General features: G+C 46.5%; 1 protein-coding gene across 3 annotated transcripts in view; it reads right to left on the reverse strand.

Moving 5' to 3' along the window:
• Nucleotides 1-5,283: 5,283 nt before the first annotated feature.
• Nucleotides 5,284-18,769, reverse strand: part of TSEN2 (tRNA splicing endonuclease subunit 2) — a 40,347-nt gene continuing 26,861 nt past the window's right edge. For 2 of the 3 annotated variants that reach the window (XM_082639377.1, XM_082639378.1), the window contains exons 7-12: nt 17,964-18,014; nt 15,720-15,858; nt 9,581-9,617; nt 8,104-8,215; nt 6,973-7,062; nt 5,285-6,086 (exon numbers count right to left, since the gene is read on the reverse strand). In XM_082639377.1, coding sequence (XP_082495503.1) covers nt 6,027-6,086; nt 6,973-7,062; nt 8,104-8,215; nt 9,581-9,617; nt 15,720-15,858; nt 17,964-18,014 — 489 coding nt within the window. In that variant the 3' untranslated portion in view covers nt 5,285-6,026. Of the gene's footprint in view, nt 6,087-6,972; nt 7,063-8,103; nt 8,216-9,580; nt 9,618-15,719; nt 15,859-17,963; nt 18,015-18,769 lie in introns of all 3 variants that reach the window. The other variant, XM_082639379.1, reaches the window with a different exon arrangement.

Here is an 18,769-nt window from a genome sequence, read left to right on the forward strand (position 1 = left end):
CCATGGCCGCTGGGCCTGCGCGTCCGGAGCCTGTGCTCCGCAACGGGAGAGGCCACAACAGTGAGAGGCCCGCGTACCGCAAAAAAAAAAAAAAAAAAAAAGAGAAGCCACGGCAGTGAGAAGCCCGCGCACCGCAACGAAGAGTAGCCCCCGCTCGCCGCAACTAGGGAAAGACCATGCGCAGTAACGAAGACCCAATGCAGTCAAAAAAAAAAAAAAAAAAAAGAATTGTTAATATTAGAAACACTAATTTCATGCTACTTTCTCTAAGTGCGGCTTGACCTTGATTTTCAAACAAAGCTTTAACAATCCCCACTCCCTATTTTCGGGGCTGCTCTACACCCTGGAGTGCCTTTGGTAGTGGTCGGCCTCGTATTTCTTCTTTCACTTCAGCAGGCTACAAGTGCCCTGCTCACAAAAGCACAGTACCAGCCTACAGGTTTTACCCCAGTAAAGGAAATGGGGCATCAGAATACCACAGACAGATGGGCGACGTGGCTCAGTTCTGCAGAAGTGTGAGCTGAGAATCCTCAGCACTGGCACCAACTCCAACCCCTGATGAAGTCTCAGAGGTCCACCCAGCAGCCCAAGTGCACTCCCTCACGTCAGCGGTGAGTGCAGCCCTGGGCACACATCTGTCTCCGTCAGCGCTCCTGGGATGATGGATGGCTGGGCTCCCGTTCACAGCAAGGCCACAGACTGCCTCAGAGTCACCGATTCGCAAGACTAAACTCACCCACACGACGGTATTTTCCCAAAGCCTCCACAGCGTGCATGGATTACTCTTATAACCAGGAAAACCCAATAAACAATATTAAAAAACCAAGAAGCCACCCGCAATGGCTGCACCTCACTCCCTTCGTGCAGGAAGTGCTTACCACGGTACCCCTCCCCCATCCCCAGAGCTGTCTTCACTACTTTACCTCGAACTTTTTCTGTCACCTCCTTCTTCTGCACTGTGTTACCTACCAGGGCATAAAATAGGCTTTTTACTTCCTAGAGGAAATAATTATGTCAATGCTCACACTTCTGGTTCATCTGAAGGGGAAAAAAGCACACCTATAATGTGCCAGATCCTTTCATATACCATCTCATTTAGTCTGCAAAACAAACTCAGGAGCTAGTAATTATGCCCACTTCACAGCTGAGGAAACTGAGGTTCAGAGGGATTAAGCAATGTTCCCAAGGTCACCACTGTTTTCCTAGTGTAGACCTGGACTCTTGGACCCACGTTTTTCTGATTCCACTCTTTCTACTCTATCAGAATATGCCATCTGAACGTTAGGAAGAAGAATACCTACCTTTGAAATACTGCTTCTGAAAATGGAAAGATTCCAAAAATTTTTAAATGCTAAAAAACTTTCACTTAAAAGAAATGTTAGTGAATTACTTTGAAATAAAAAGTACTGCCTTAGTTTAACAACTTCACAAATTTGCTTTTCCATATCATGTATTCTTAACTGAGGCATCTGTATATTTCACAAAATGGTAAAAAGACTAAAAATTTTCAGCTTATATATAAAAAACCAAAGATTTAAGATAAACTCATGGATTTAAATCTCTATCAATCAATTTCAGAAATGGGCCTTAGTTACAGTCTTAAGGAAGTTAACATTCATGGGATAATTATTTGAGTCTGTAATCAGGTTTTTTTTCTTTTTAAATAAATTTGTTTCTTTTATTTACTTAGTTTTGGCTGCGTTGGGTCTTCGTTGCTGCGCACAGGCTTTCTCTAGATGCGGCGAGTGAGGGCTACTCTTCATTGTGGTGTGCGGGCTTCTCATTGTGGTGGCTTCTCTTGCTGCGGAGCACAGGCTCTAGGCGCGTGGGCTTCAGTAACTGTGACGCACGGGCTCAGTAGTTGTGGCTCACAGGCTCTAAGGCACAGGCTCAGTAGTTGCGGCTCACGGACTTAGCTGCTCCACAGCATGTGGGATCTTCCCGGACCAGGGCTCAAACCCGTGTCCCCTGCATTGGCAGGTGGATTCTTAACCACTGCGCCACCAGGGAAGTCCCTGTAATAAGGTTTTTAAAAATTCAATTCGGTTGGAAAAATCATAAACGGGAGGTGGGTGATGGGGAGGAGAGACATTTAATTTCTTTTTAGCCTAAGTACTCTCCCCACAGGGGAACACTAAAAACCACATTCAAGTAAAGAACAACTTTTTTTTTTTAATGAGAATGCTTTAATAAAGGTAAAATAATTAAGATAAAATAAAAACTTTAACAATAAGTAACAATGAACTTTCAGATCTGTATACTATGCTCAAAAACGCTGGGAAACCTAACCAGGTCCACCCTGGTAAACCTGCCTAAAACTATGTCCCATTCATGTTGGTTTAATCCCTGCCAAGTGTTACATATAAACTAGTTATTTTATAGAATTGAATCTCTTTATGAGGGAATTTTAGAACAGTGAAGGCACAGATATCACCATTTCCCCTTATAGTTTGGGGCTGAGGTCAGAAAAGGCCAGCCTCTACAACTGAAGGCAGGAGAATCAACCTACGACAATCACCCATGTAAGCAGCAGCTGTCACAGGCAGTGTGCATTGTGGCTGTAAGGACATGGTGCTTCCTCCTTCCTCCAGATGAACCCTCACAGCTGCAGAGCTGAAGGGTGTTACGGGCCAGGCTCTGCGCTTAAGGCACCTTGTAAGGACCAGCCCACTGCATCCTCCAGTAACCCGCTGGGGGAACACTATTATTTTTTTGGCGGTGCCGTGTGGCTTGCAGGATCTCAGTTCCCTGACAAGACGCTGAACCCAGGCCCACGGCAGTGCAAGTGCCAAGTCCTAACCACTGGACTGCCAGGGAATTCCCACTAACATTATACTATTGTTTTTAGTTTCTTTGATTGAGGTGAGAGTCATAAACAGTATCATCGGCCCATTTTAGAGATAAGAAAATCAACGCTCATAAGGGCAAGTAAATCGTCCAAGGTCACAAAACCACGAGAGGCAGAGCTGAGGTCTCAATGTTTCCTTTCTAGAAGGTTCATCCCACTACACTGACTTCAGTAAAATTCTCTCTGGGGAAACTACGAGCTAAGAACCACACTCTGCACCGAGGTTCCTGACCTTGGATCCACAGAGGGTCCTCATGGAATCTGGGAACCCCTGACACTGTGTGCCAAGTGACATGGACCAGCACGGTCCTGGTGACAGGGGCCCCGGGCTGTACCCCAACCTTGAGGTGGGGACCACTGCCCAGCATTGCCAGCACACCCCAGGCCCTGCCTGGAGTGGTGGGCAGCCTTCCCCTCTAACCTCCACTGGATGAGCCCTAGCAGGGCTGTTCTGTTGACTTCACATGATTTTTCTGGGCCGGTGTCACTTCAGCTGTGGTGACCTCACAGAGGTGCCGAGGGCTCTTGGATCAAGTCCCCCGCGTGGACATCCTGGTGGTGGCGTACGGCGGCCACACCTCTGAGCCGCCCTATTCCTCCTGTGGAGTGTCCCACTCCCTGAACTCAGAGGCTGCTACGGGATAAACAAGAACACAAAGGTATCTGCCCCATCTCAACTCTCACCATCCAAATATTGGCTGTAATGGTTTGCAAAAAACATTAGCCCATATTGGCTATCCAAGTGAAAAATGACAAATACGTAAGAGCCTGCAGCAAAATCACTCAAGTTCTGAGTGTCTTAACCAAACAGAGGCCGCAGCACACGCTGCTGTCTTAGCCGACTGCCGGGAATTTACGCTGTTTAGGTGTGTAGTGTGTTATCAGCTTATTTTCCCCACTTTATTAGGTGAAACTGTCTCCTCTGGAAGTGGAGAAGTCCATGAAGAAAGCAGGTGAGTTTCAGAGGCTGAGGAAATTCCCTCTGTTAGAAAAAAAAGCTGGAGCGACAGTATATTGAGAGGGGTGATCATATAAAAGATATAACCTTGGCCAAGTACGTGCATCCCTTTCCTGTGCATGGTTTTTGCATTGGGTAGGTGACAAAGCACAACTTGTGAAACGCGTGGGTTCCACAAAGTCTCGCAGTCTTCTGGAGCATGGGAGCTATTTTTATCAAGCTAGTGAGATTCGTGTATGCAGGATGCACAGCCAGTCAGCGTGATGCCACTGAGCACATGCTGGTACAGATGGAGAGTTAGAAAAGTGATGAGGAACGAGGATTTGGTGATGGACTTCGGTTTTAAAGCCAGCCTGGAAGGTCTGGGAGATTTATGTAAGCCTGACTGCAGCTGCATGTAAGGCTGCAGCAGCTCCCCCAGTGAACCCCTGAAATTCCCGAAGATGGCTGTACTGCAGAGCAAATTTCCAATCTTGATGAACCTGAGTTTTTTTTTTTTTTTGAAAACAAAGCACATGGCCTGCTACACAGTGTTCAAACCATACACATGATGCAGGAGAATCTTTCACACAAGGCTTCTTTGATGGAAGACGATGCTTTTAGGCATCCTTCTAGAGCTTTCTGTTACGGATAATAACTGTGGTCTTTCTGCTTTCACACACCTTTAATGTAGCCTTTATTCCAAGGAGTCACCACAACCTTCAAAGCATATCAGGTGATGACACAGTACCTGGAGAGCTGATAGGGTGACTGAACTTTGATGAAGGATTCATGGCAGAGTTTTTACCATAAAGGCATTCGATGCACTGATTAGGCTTGGAAAGGAGTGTCATCACAAATGATGAATGAAATAGGAAAGCAACGGCTCTGGACAGTTTTGGCTGACTTTCAAGGTTTTGATAAAGTGATGATTCAAAGCCAAGTCTTCTGCTGTGTCAGGAGCCTGGAGTAAGCAAGGCGGACGGTAAAAACGCTGACCAACTACTCTCATCACTGATGAAGAGCAAGAAGGCTGCCACAGGCTCTTTCAAACTGAGGGGCTTTACTGGTCTGCAACAGGGAAGGAAGAGGAGCTCCACCACCTGGACTCCAAATCTTGAAGACGCAGATCATGCCGACGTTAACGGTCTGGCTGCCAGAGCAGTACCGTGAGGAGAAGAGAAGCAACCCCTTGAACACTCAACCTCAAGCAGAATCTTCCGGCATCAGGAGCTCTAAGCCCAAGGTCAAGGGAATGCAAACAGAGGCCCATTTTGGTTTTTTCATCTCACAGCTTCCCAAGATGGTTCTTAGCCGTCCGCTTCTGGGGTACTTGGCATCAAGGAGAAGGCTGCCCGCCGGTGATGTGAACCTGGGAGCTGGGTGGATCTCAGACATTGGTCACCGTCCCCTCCACCCATCCCCCCGCACCCCCGCTGCCCCTCAGGCAACTCTTCATTGTCATCTAAACAATTTAAAAAGGGCTTCATTTACTGTGTTTTACCAAATATTAATTGCATTCACTATATATCTCCATTCATTTTTTCGCCACATATTTTTATTTTATAACGAGTTCAGTGAAGCAAGATACAATTCTTATCTAATCCTGTACAATATTGTGTACTCTACACAACGTACCCACCAATGAGTTCACTGAGAATTAAATAATGAGGTAACTGGTTTTAAAATTCTTCCTATGATACAGAGATCCTTGGTAGACAGGAAATGGAATTTCTCATGTTTGCGAACTTGGCTGAAGTTCCTGGATAGCTGGAGATGTGTGGACAGAGACCCCTCTTCCAGGACAGACTGGACGTGGGTAATGAGAGAGGCAGGTGCACAGTGGTGCCCTGAAAACTGCAGAGCCGCCTGGAGAGAAACTACCATTTCAGGTAAAATCAGAGAGTAACAGAAGTTGCCTGTTGCTGGGAGAGTCCTCTTGCGACTGGCCTAGTCTAGCCCCCTCGCAGAAAGCACGAGGCCCCGAGGCGAGAGGCCCGGGGGCAGTGAGTGACCGATCCAAGGACAGAAGCTGCAGTCCCCACACAGGGCTCTTCTTCCCTGTGTAATTTTAACTTTTAACACACTAACACTTTCCGGTGCTGGGAGTGCCACGCCCTTTAAAACTTTTACTTTAATGGACAATTACAACAAAAGGACTCTTTACCTCGCCCTGAACTTGGCTTATACAGGAGGCTCAGTAATATTTGCTGGTGAAATCAGAAACCTGAGGCTGAGTTGTTAAAGTTCGTCTTGATCGCTCCTCTCCCGTGAAGAAACCCAACGGCTTAGAATCACCTCCTGTAACCAATCCAAATACAAAGGCGACTGAATTTCAAAAACAGAAATGAACGAACACGAACACGCTAGGCATCCAGCATCGCAGAGACATTTTGTCGAGGGCTCTGTGTCCAAGGATGATACCTGCTCCCCATTCCTTGTAACTAAACATTTGGAGAAATGTGAATGTAGCAAACCTTATGTGGAAACATCTACAGCATCTACAGTAATCACCCCAAGATTTTAAGAGCTACCCTTGCTGTGGTTTCCTACCAGCACATTTCAGGAACAGGAGCGCTGGTGCGAACCCACTGTTCAACACAGAACCAGGTCTGTGCCGGTGCCGGTGTGTCTGGGGCAGCACGGGGAAGGGAGACGTGGGTCTCGACTGGTATTTTATGAAGAGCTAAGCCAGTGGGTGTGAGCAGGATAAACAGGGGGACTAGGTGCTTGGGCCCTGGGGACCGACGGCTGGCCTGCTGCGGGATGGGCAACTGGATGGCGGATCGGCAGTGCCGGCAGAGAAAACCCCACCAGGAAGATGCAGGAGCCTCAGCCCAACACAGGCCCCCAGCAGCCAGACAAGATGTTCAAGGAGGCGGCGAGCCAACAACGACCCTTGTCGTTTCAGGGGCCGAGACCCGGGAGAGGTCTGGGCTGCTTCCGGCAGGCTGTGAGGGCAGTTTCAGCTGAGTGCCAGGGGCGGAAACCAGAGGACGTCACAGGACAAGGGGCCACAGGGTTAAGGGGGAGAGAGGCTGGGTTCAGAGGGGAAGGACCTGAGGGGGCTTTCGTCACCGAGGCGAGATGCTTTTCCTGTCCTGTCTCGGGACCACAGGTTCCAAGGGACGCAATACGCTGGGCAGAGCCTTTGTGACGATATGAATTTGTCTCCGAGTTCACCTACCTGAACTTTAATTTGCTTCATACATTCTGGTGACTCCATTTCTTTGTCAGTCATGGCAGAGGGTTTAATCAAATAGCACAGCATAAATTCCTATTGAGACATGAAAAACAAACTCCGTATCCCACAAAACAAGTCCAAATCTGGGCAGCAAGCGCGGCCGTCTCCACCCGCTCAGTGTGTGCTACTCGAAGCTCACAAAGCATGTCCGTTTCCTCCCGGGAACGTAACCAGGCCCCACTCTAGACCAAAGACCTGCCGTTCAGTCATCGTTGGCATGGCAGGAGAATGCAAACAGAGCACATATGCTGATTATAAACACAGCATCTAAAATATTCAATACTGGAAACAGTTTAGACCCCTGTTTCTCTAGGACAAAGTTACTTTCACAGGATAAAGCCTAAGCAACGCAGCCTGCACCCAGGCAGCTGCCTCTGGGCCCTGCTGGCCCTTCCGGCCTCAACGCCCTGCACGCCTCCAGCAGCTGTGGGAAGGAGAACTCAGAGAATTACTGAGTAACAGAGAACACACACAACTTTCATTCTTTGTAGTCCTGGTATGAGACGAAATGTCCCTCCTAACTTGATGGCAGTGGGATATAGGAGAACACAAGCGGGGCAGTCACATGGCTCTGGCTTTGAATCCCAGTTCTGCTCATGAGCTGTGTGTTCTTGGATTGGTCACCCAACATCTCTGACTCTGATTCCTCACCCTTCGGATGAGGATGATAACAGGGTAGTGAGAAAAGACATAAGGTGTTTAGCGATAAATATTAATTCCCTTCCTCTCTCTCTTTGAGAGACCTGCTACCTATGAAAACAAACATGTCAATGTTTTTTGAGTCGTCTGTGAATGAGTGGGAGTGGATTCTGAGCACGTGCTGGTTGGGCTTGCCCCCAGGGAGGAAGGCAATGCCCACTGACACCCATCACCATGGGAAACCTCGGAGCTCCATCCCTGGAGCTGTGCACCAACTGGTGGGGGGAGAAACGGAGAGGAGGACCAGCTTCCAGAGCTTCGTTCACATAAATGCTCTGCGGTCCCTACACATGACTTTTATGCTTCTACCACAATTAAGACGAAAAATCCAACCATTTAAATGACACATGAACCCCAAAGCTGATGAGGTGTTACCTTGGAGACACTGACTGAAACTCTGCTCAAGGCAGCCAGGGACCGCCAGCTAAGAGGTCTGCGAGGAGAGCCCTCAAAACGGTCATCCACCAGCTCGATGATGACAGAGTAACTGGAAAACAAGGCAAGGGTGTTTTAAAAATAAAAAACATGGGCTTCCCTGGTGGCGCAGTGGTTGAGAGTCCGCCTGCCGATGCAGGGGACACGGGTTCGTGCCCCGGTCTGGGAAGATCCCACATACCGCGGAGTGGCTAGGCCCATGAGCCATGGCTGCTGGGCCTGCGCGTCCGGAGCCTGTGCTCCGCAACGGGAGAGGCCACAGCAGTGAGAAGCCCACGTAATGCAAAAACAAAACAAAACAAAACAAAACAAAACAAAACATGAAGTCAACCCATTTAAAAAGAACAGTGCTTGTTGGGACTTCCCTGGTGGTCCGGTGGTTAAGAATCCACCTTCCAGCGCAGGGGACGTGGGTTCGATCCCTGGTCAGGGAACTAAGATCCCACATGCCGCGGGGCAAATAAGACCGTGTGCCGCAACTACTGACCATGTAGGCCACAACTAGAGAGGTTGTGTGCCACAACTACAGAGCCCACGTGCTCTGGAGCTCAAGCACCACAACTAGAGAGAAGCCTGAGCCCTGCAACGAGGAGCCCACGCATTGCAGCGGAGGATCCCGTGTGCCGCAACAAAGACTCGATGCAGCCAAAAATAAAATAAATAAATATGAAAATAAAATAAAAAGAACAATGTTTGTCCTACCAAGAACGAAAATATAGAAAATAAAACACACAGCATCTGATCCTGAATTCCCCTAGACTACTACTGGGAAAAGTATTAATGAAAAACTCACACTTCACATTACAAACTATAAGCCTGATTCAGCACTTACAGGAAAGGAACAGAAATATTTCTCCCAACATGAAAGCCGTGAATTCACTCAACTGTTTAGATAATAATACTCACTGATATGAAGATGAATAATTAATGTATAGTAGTAACTACATAGATTAACTCAATGTTTAATGCTAAAACATAAATTATCCTGACCTATTTATTAGTTTATAGATAGTGTAACAACTTTAACTTATAAGGGACAGACATATAGTATCTATTCCTATGAAGCCAGGAGGAATTTGACTCTAATTATTTGTGTGCCTCTGAAAATTAAATTGGGGCTCAGAAATTTCCTCCTGTCACTTTAAGCCATTAACTTATTTACAAATCACTCCAATAAATCATGAGCTTGGGATGAACACACACACACTAATATGTACAAGACAGATAACCAACAAGGACCCACTGCATAGCACAGGGAACTCCACTCAATTATTGTGATAACCAAAATGAGAAAAGAAACTAAAAAATAATGAATATATGTGTATGTGTAACTGAATCACTTCGCTGTACAGCAGAAACTAACACAACACTGTAAATCAACTATACTCCAATAAAAAAAAAAAAAATCACTCCAAACCTTGCGTGGTAAAACGGAGGGCCTTTTCGATACAACACTGCAAAGAAAAAGAAAGAAAACGTATAACCACTCGAAATCAAAGTCTCATTTTATACTTATAAAGTATTTTCTTCTCCAAAGGCACACAAACACCCGGTGCTCTGTATGTGGGTAACCTGTAATACACCCTGTGGTCTATTTTTAAAACCCAAACTGTTTTTTCCCCTGGAACAAAAATTAGCAAAGCAAATCTGTTGCCAAGACCCTAATACCCTGGTCCCACCTGCACCCCACAAATGAATTCCAAATCCAAGTATAAGCAATTTTTGTCCTGTCTCTTGTCTTACACTCTCCAGAGAGAGAGTCTGAAATCATGTCAAGCGTCTCAAGTTGGTAAAATGAGGACCAACATTCAGTCATTCATTTCAAATCTTTTGAATCGTTATTCAGGGTCTGAGCTCCTCTGGCCGGTACAGGATAGGTGCTGGTGCTAAAGATGAATGAGACTCATGCCTACTTTTAGGAAATTCAAAGTCAAGTGGGGAAGAAGTCACATAAGCACACACGCCACTCGGAGACCCGCCTGCCCACCTCATTCAGTCTGTGGAGGTCAGAGTGGCTGGCCGGGGTCTGACGTGGACTGTGGAAGTGCAGGAGAGCCCTCGGGGGCGCACAGCCTGTGGCAGGGTGCGGAGGTCTGCCCACCAGATCTGTTTGCTCTCTCTCCAGGCACGTGAGAGACACCGTATCAGCCTCCCAAGCAGCAAGGAGTGGCTGTGTGTCACGGGGCACTTCCAGATTGGCCCAGAAAACCCTCCCAGGCACCGAGCCTGTGCTTGTTCCTTTGTGAGGCCGAGTGAAGCTCGTGGGACCACAAGAAGAAGCCGGGCCCCTGAAGTCCCTGTGGGAGTTGGCCTACCCACCACTCAGACACTGGCTTTGGATTTCACATGAACAGAATTAACTTCTAGTGTTAATTAAGCCCATGAAATCTGGAGTTTGTATGTAACTACAGCCGCAGGAATTACCTTAACTAGCAAACAATTATATCCGTGAGCTTGTTCAAAAACCAAGGCAGAAAAGCTTTGTTTCCTTTGAGGAACGGGCAGCACTTTTCCTTTTGGGCATAAACCCGGTATTTAATCACGCTTCCCTTTAGCTCACGCACCACGAGGTCAGAACCAGTTTAGGACCCAATGGATGATACAGTAACCCTTCACATATATTTTCCATGGTCACCTTTCCTTCTTATGAACATATTTCCTATTTAAATTGTATTTAAAGTATTTGGCAAGTCAGCTCAAATTCACTGTGTGAGGGCCCACATTTAAGTAAATATCTAAACACTGTGTAAGGGCCCACATTTCTCAATTTCTGGGGATGTGGTGCAGTGGACGGACACCCTGTACGGGGATGAGACTGAATTCGGGGTTCTGTTTTGGCCTTATCTCTGCCACTCCTAACTGTGTGGCTTTAAACACATTTTTAACTTCCCTGCGCCTCAGTCTCCAAAATCATAAAATGAAGACATGAGGGGAAATTAAAATCTTCTCTAGCCCTCATATGCTATTATCTATGATCAGTTACACATCCTTCACCTAAGATGCATCTGGAAAGTGACACAGCTTGAAAGCAGCTCCGACCCCCAATTCGGGCCATTCAGATGCCTGACTAGGATGGAGGTGCAGCTTAGGGGTCAAAAGCATACACATGGCATCCGTCAGACCCCAACTCAAGGCTCAGCAGTGCCAAGACCATATGATGACACTTGTGTTTCAATCTCCTTATGGAAAATGGGGGTAATAATGCAGGTGGAGGTGCTTGAAGAGTTACCCATGATAATAGAGATTACGATAACAGTGTATTCAGAGGGAAAAATGAAACAGTTTTACAAAAATGCCTCCCAAGTAGAAAGATGAAAGCTTCTGAAGTCTAAGAAATAGTGGGTATTTAAAAATAAAGTCTGAAGGAAGAGGGAGAAGAGAGGAAACATGCTTTCTTACACTAACACCAGACAAGATGTGCGGAAGGAATGCTTGAGTCACAACACAGTGATCAGGGCAATAATCAAGTTGGGCAACCACTATGACTACTAGGGGACCAGATATTCAGTGTCACCCCACAAATCACTTGTGAACTACAAAAGGAAAAGTGAAGACACCTGACAACGGCTGCCCTAGCAAACGGACGGCATCACCAGCAGTAGGACAACCTGACATCAGGCATCCCTGGACGTGGCCCAGTGAGGACACACGTCATCCGTGCTTGCAAAAAAACGGCAAGCCTGAATCTAACCACGAGGAAGTGATCAGACACACCTAGACTGTGGGACACCCTACAGGACTCTTCAAAAAAAGTCAATGTCACAGAAAACAAACAGGTGAGGGGACTCTTTTAGATTAAAAAAGACTGAAGAGACTGCAGTGGTTGAATGGTGGCCCCCAAAAGATATGTCCATGCCCCAATTCCTGGGACCTGTGAATGTGACCTTATTTGGAAAAAGGATCTTTGCAGAGATTGGAGGGACGCAGCCACAGCCAAGGAACAGCTGGCGCCATCAGCAGCTGGAAGAGGGAAGGAATGGAGGGAGCACGGCCCCGCCAACGCCGTGGTTTCAGACTTCCGGCCTCTAGAACTTCTGCTGCTTTATGTCCCCAGTTTGTGGCCATTTCTCATGGCCTCCCTAGGAAACTAAAAGTGGTAAATGCACTCAATGTGATAAGTGAATCTTGAGTGGAGCCTGTCAAAAAAATCAAAAACAAAACAGCCACAAAAGACACTGTGGGGACAAGTGGGAAAACTGAAATACTTTGGATATTTTTATATCCAATACTATGGATATTTTTGATGATATTATATTACCGAATAATTAATTAATGCATATTAGTGAATAATCAATAATGAATTGTTAATTATTCTGATTAATAATACTAATGAATAATTCTGGTTTCTCTTAGGTATTATATGATGCCATAATTATGGAGGAGAATATTCTCAGGAGTTGCATGCAAAAACACTTAGGATTTAATATGGATTATGTGTGCAAATGTGGAAAATGTTAACAAAAACATTTAATGTCTGATTAGAAGAATAAGCCAAGAGGGTGGCTTGGGAAAGAACTGAAGAGGGGGATGGGAGGAAGGCACACCTCTCTGCTCTGTGAGGAGCACGGAGACCCAGTGCCTCTTCCCGGGGGCAGAGCCGGCCACCAGCTCTGGGCCGGTGCCACGACCAGCAATGGTTCTTCTGCTCTGGACATCCTGTAACTCTGCTGGCTTCTAACGGCTCCCCTCCTTCTACCTGTTTTGCAACTTCTAATTTGCAGGGAGCTGGGGAATCACATGATCAAACTTAGTCCACGTGAACCCAAAATTGGAACGGGTGGGAATGTGTGAGACAAAAATAGAAGCCTGGAGTTGGTTTTCGGCTTTCTGGCTGGCAATGTTAGTCAGGTGTGGTGGGAAGTACACAAAGCTGGGACCCAAACAGCCCTAATCTCTGTACTTACCAGCTGAGAGACCCTCGGCAACTCCCCTGACCCTTCGAAACCTCAATTTCCTCAGCTACTGAAGGAGGTGAGCGCCACACGCCTCATGGAGCATGAAGATGAAAGAAGACGGGAGAAGAAAAGCACCAAGGCACCTGGTGCTTTTGGCACCTGGTCACCATACGAGCCAGCAGCCACAGGAGCTTCTGGGGTGGGGGGGATGTACGGAAAGGCTCCCAAGTGATTTCTGGCCTGGTTTTCAGCACTGGGCAATCAAGGCCAACTGGCCCGGCAGCTGTGCCTGAATTGAGATCTTATCACCTGTTCCAAGTGCTGCTCCTGGAATGAAATCTGATTGACAAGACTTAGTCAAGGGGAGAGTTTCCCTGATAAGATGTGAATTTCCTAACGGCCCTTTGTCACGAGTCATTACCTCTGTGAGCAGAAACAATTGTTAAGGGAGCATGTCCTGGGTGTGGCCTGTGTCGGCAGTTCTAGGGTATGTGTGATCACGTCACTGGTCTTCAAAACTAAAATGATACTGTTAAGAGACCAGCAGCACCGTGTAGCCATGCCTGGAGAAGAGGTCAAGTTTAGGAAGCTGCTCCTCTCACCCCAGGCTAGCGCAGCTCCTGAATTCTCCCTAAAGCAGGAAATGTGAAGACAGCCTTCATGGCACTGCTGGGCCAGAAACCTGGTCTCACGCTAATCACACAAGCAGCTCCAAGGCCACGATACACCCCTCCTGGGGCAAAGCCCTTGAGGGGTTGGGAAACAACAGCTGGTGTATTTCTTTTCTTTTTAAAAGTCTGTCCATCTGCCTGTCCTTTCATCCAGCCTTATAAGGCAGTTTATTTTTAAATGAGGAAAGTTTTCTCTACTCACCATCCACAAATACGGCTTGAGTACTGAAAACACACGCAATCAGGTATGCTTCCAAGGCACTCAACAGAGGTCCCTTCCCCCGGCAACGTTTTGTTTTTATTTTTTATAAAGAAGATGCTGTCTTATAAAGATGCCGTTATCCATGTTACATGAGTGAACGGAAGCTCAGGGAGATGAAGTGACCTCCCTGAGGTCACACAGGTAGTAGGACGTGGAACCGGTGCGAGCCCGAGAGCTCTTTCCGTTACCCCCACCTCCTCAGAGCGCATCACTGTGGCCTGGTCGACTGGAAAGTTCTGCTCAGGTTTCGCCCATTTGGGGAGCACACTGGCCTGCCAAGCGCCCACACGGAGCGGCTATTCTCACGGGGCAGGAAAACGAGAGCAGGGCGGGGAGCCAGTGACGGCAGTGCGACAGCTACGTCACGTACTGAAACGCTGTGACCTGTGGGCCACGCAATTATCTGGAAACCTGGCAAACTAATCTTGAGCTAGTCCCGATCATTCTGTCCGCAGGGCCGTTCAGGTCAGCTTCCCTAACTACTCTCTCTGCTTCCATTCCCGTCCCCTGCCCCCCGCCGTCTATTAGTAAGAAAGCACACAAAGGTCCCACTAAATCAAGATACTGAATATGTCACCCCTTTGCTCAAAATCTCCCAAGACTTCCAATAACCAGAATAACATCCCGAGTCTTTGTCCAGCCCCACGTGATCTTCCCCAGACATCACCTCACATCACTCTCCCCCTCGGACCTCTAAGTTCTAGACGCACTGTCCTTGTGCTGCTCCTAAGTCCTGCCTCAGGGCCTTTGCACTGGCTGCTCCTTTGTGCCTCAGGTATTCTTCCCCAGACTGTCAAGTGACCTGTTCCCTCACTGTAGTTACCTTTCTGTTGTTGTTTGGGGCACATCTTTTCAGAGAGTCCTTTCCTAACCACCCTAACTTCCTTTTTACTCTCTGTTCCTTTACTCTGCTTTATTTTTCTTAGTACCCTGAAATTACGGTACGTATTTATGTGTTTGCTTGTTTGTTCCCCACCCCTGCCCCACCCCAGCATGTGAGCAGCTCCATCCAGGCAGTTTTGTCTGTCTTGTGCACCTCTGTGTTCTTGGCACCTAAGAAGATCTGGCTCACACAAGACCCTGAGCAATTATCTGGTGAATGAGGTGCTCACCGGGTCCCGACTCCCTCCTATAAATAAAGATGCGGGAGGCAGTACTGTGTAGAAGTTTCCAAGAGCCTGGGCTCCAGCATTCAAAGCCCAGGACTATGAGTTACTGACCCTGGAAACTTTTAGGGGCAAGTGACCCTTTCTCTCACAACTTCAGTCTCCCTATCGGAAAAATGAGGATCGTGCGCACTGATCTCATAGAACTGCTATTAGGATTAAACGAGGTCGTGCAGGTCAAACGTCTCCTACGATGCTTGGCACACGTAAGGGCTCAATAAATGACAGCTGTGACTATCACTGCAGTTACACAATGATTATTAATGGTATCGCACACCATCTGCCAGATGAGGCTCCCCCAGAAGATAAGGGACTACCCTACATCACACGGTCACACACTAATGAGAGGTGGGGGTACGGGCTGTGGACTCTCTTCTAAGATCTCAGAGCAGAAAAGAGGGAAACATGCCCTCTACCTCGATCCAAACATTATTATCTAAGGCAGGAGGACATCCATCATCTCAGGAAAAAACAGCAACAGCACATATAACCGATTCGATTTTCACCTCAGGATCTGATGCGAACCCTGGTGCTCACACCTGCCAAGCCAAGAATCACTTACGCAAATCTGTTCCGTACTTAAGTCCCGCTTTGGGCACCCAGCCCTTGCTTCGGAAGTGATGGTACGCCATGTACGTAGTCCTGAACGTAGGCTGAACTACGCAGAAGGCGTTCCAGAGCTTCACAATCGTTAAAGGCTCCTACAGTTGTTGGGGGAAAACAAAGCATTATGACATATGTATCCACCCATTATCCAGCCGGTGAGTCAACAACATCTATACTAAGTGTGAGCAGAAGATAAACAAACACGGTGTCCACGACAAAGGGTTTAACCACAAGATCCAGACCCGCGCTGTCCAGTGTGGCGGCAGCCAGCCGCTCCTCTGAACTTAGATGTGTTGCCAGTGTAAAAAAAAACCACTGAATTTCAAAACTGAGTATGAAAAAAAGAATATAAATTATCCCAGCAATTTTAAATATGTTGGGTTAAATATACTATGTAAATAATGTAAATCAATTTCAGCTGACTTTAAAAAAAAACCTTTTTAATGTGTCTACCAGAAAAATGTAAACTATGCATGTGGCTCCCATCTGAGGCTCCCATCATATTTCTACTGGACAGCACTGCCCCAGAGGACCTGTGAGAGGCCCCCTTGAGACAGCAACCCCGCAGACTGGAAGCAGCCAAGCGAAGCGGGCGAGGGCAGCGGAGGGGCTGCTGGTGGGAGAACAGTCCAGGCAGAGGAATGGGGGCGGGCCGGGCGTCCACCAAAGCCAGAGGGCGCATGTTCCAGCATGCACAGACCCTAATGGGTAGCTGCGGTATGTCAGGCCACATTCAGAAAAGCCAAAAATAATTCTGTAAAAGTTTTTATAAAAAGATGCTCCATTTAGTCTTTGAAACTAGAACATTTATCGCAAGGCACAAGTTAGTAATCCAACTGCTTCAAAGGGAATTTTGTTTCTAAGGTCGGACTTGAAGACACTGAGAACGGTTCAGAGAACATTTTGATGTGTCAACACAAAAACACAACAGGAAAGACCAGGTAAGCTTGGAAGGTTTTCCGCTTCATTTCAGCGCTGAGTAAAATGGCCAGTCCTTCAGGTAGTTGGTTTACGGATCAGTCACTCAATGAGACTTGCTCAGTTTGTCTCATCCTGAGATTTTAACACCATAAATATGATCTAGAGTTGGGTTTTTTTGTTTTTTCTTTTCTCCTTTAAAACAAACAAACAAACAAAACAAAACCGGTTGTTCCTAAGGTGGAAACTCCATATGTGTGTGGTCTTGAAATCCACCCCGACTCCAAAACAAGCAACAGTCTTGTGGAGAAGGCTGAACTTCCGGCTTGGACAGCCCACCGAGTTTCAGAGGCTGAGGGTTCTACGGAGCAGCTGGAACACCCCGAAAAATGTCAGTGAAGGCCCAGGGGAGGAGGTGGGGTGGGCTAAGGACAGCCCCCCTCTCAGACAATGGGTCACCCGTCGCCAGACACCCGTTTCCAAACCACTGGAATACTCATGAAGGGGACTTACACAGTTAGAAGCGGATGAATGACAAAATACGTACCACCAACAACAGAATAAAATGTATTTTCTCTGCTCTAATGTTCTGCTTACCTTTTTCATCTTAATTTCACGTGAATTATTTTGAATAGGTATTGTATTCACATGGGCCAAAATTCAAGAAGTACAAAAGTGTACGGTGAAGTCTTGCCTTCCACCCAATTCCTCTACCAGGAGGCAAGCATTGGGATTAATGTTCTGCTAAGGGCAGCACGATACAGCGCAAAATCATGGGCTTTGGAGCTGTCCTGACATAGGTTCAAATACTAATTCTAACCAGACCAGCTCTTGATGGTGTGTGACCATGGGTGAGTTACTTGTTTCCTCAGCCTCAGTTACCTTGCCTATAAAAGTCTTTACAGGCGCAAGTGAGGACTAGAAGTACTGAATATAAAGTTCCTAACTCACAGCCTTTACTTAAGCAGGTGCTAAACATAGGTAGTTTCTATTTTTGCTGTTAATTTTTGGTACCGCTCTGACAGATTTCCTGATCATTATAGAAGATACTGCTATACTCCTAGTCTCTGGGAATGAAATTCAGTCTGAAAGGGTCAAAGCTGGCTTTTGCCTGAACAATCCCAATTCAGGACCCAAAGCCTAAACTTAGAGAAAAAATTCAATTCCAGTTTTATCCAGTGAAAGTGGACACATTTGTATTAAAGCAATATGGAAATTACTACAACCTGCTTTTAACATCAGGGAAATTTTAAGTGGACTGTGTCTGAATAAAACATCTTACCTTCTCATAGTAAATACTTAGACATCCCAGAGCGTAGACCAGGAAGAAGGCCTAAAAACAGGGCAAGCAGAAAATGCTCATCAGAAACTGTTCCACGTTGAGAAATTATTTTACAGACTGATTTCTCTTTGCGTTAAATACAAATTAATGTCCTTATCACCATCCAAATGGTTACATATTTTTAAACATAAATGGTTCATTCAAATTTCAAGGATTAAAATATGAATGTCATAAAATGGTTTAGAATCAGTACAAAACATTTCTATGAAATTTTCCATGTAGTTTTTCTTTATAAAAACCACACGGCTAAACTGAAAAATGATGTAAATAGCAAAAACAACAATAGAAACCTTTGCTCATTGGATTTTCCTCTGTCATTGGATTTTTCCTTACTAAAGTGAGAAAAGAATTTATAGAAAAAAGTAAGTAGGAAATTGTGGAAAGTAGGCAACGCAGACTTGGTTTGTGTAAACCAAATGAGTTTCTTGGTGACTCTTGCTGTAAAGTGATTTCCGATCGAGTAAACCCCATCTTTCCATTAACTTCATTAAAGGCACCATGTTTCACTCACGTGGGGAGGCAAAAGGAACGGCAGACAAGGTCGGGCCCAGTTGAGTAAAATCACACTGACGTGGAAATAAAAAACAAGACAAAAACAAGACGATGCCAAGCACTGACAACAGCAAACAGGCCCCAGTGTTGGCTCTGCCTGTGGAAGGGGATTAGGATCTGCATTCATGCCTCAACAGCTCAGGTGAGACTGGTCTGTCGTAGTCAGTGAGGAAGAAATGGTGGCTCTAAATGCT

This window comes from Mesoplodon mirus (genome assembly GCF_964341445.2).
Source record: "Mesoplodon mirus genome assembly, chromosome: 12".
Lineage (NCBI taxonomy): Eukaryota > Metazoa > Chordata > Mammalia > Artiodactyla > Ziphiidae > Mesoplodon > Mesoplodon mirus.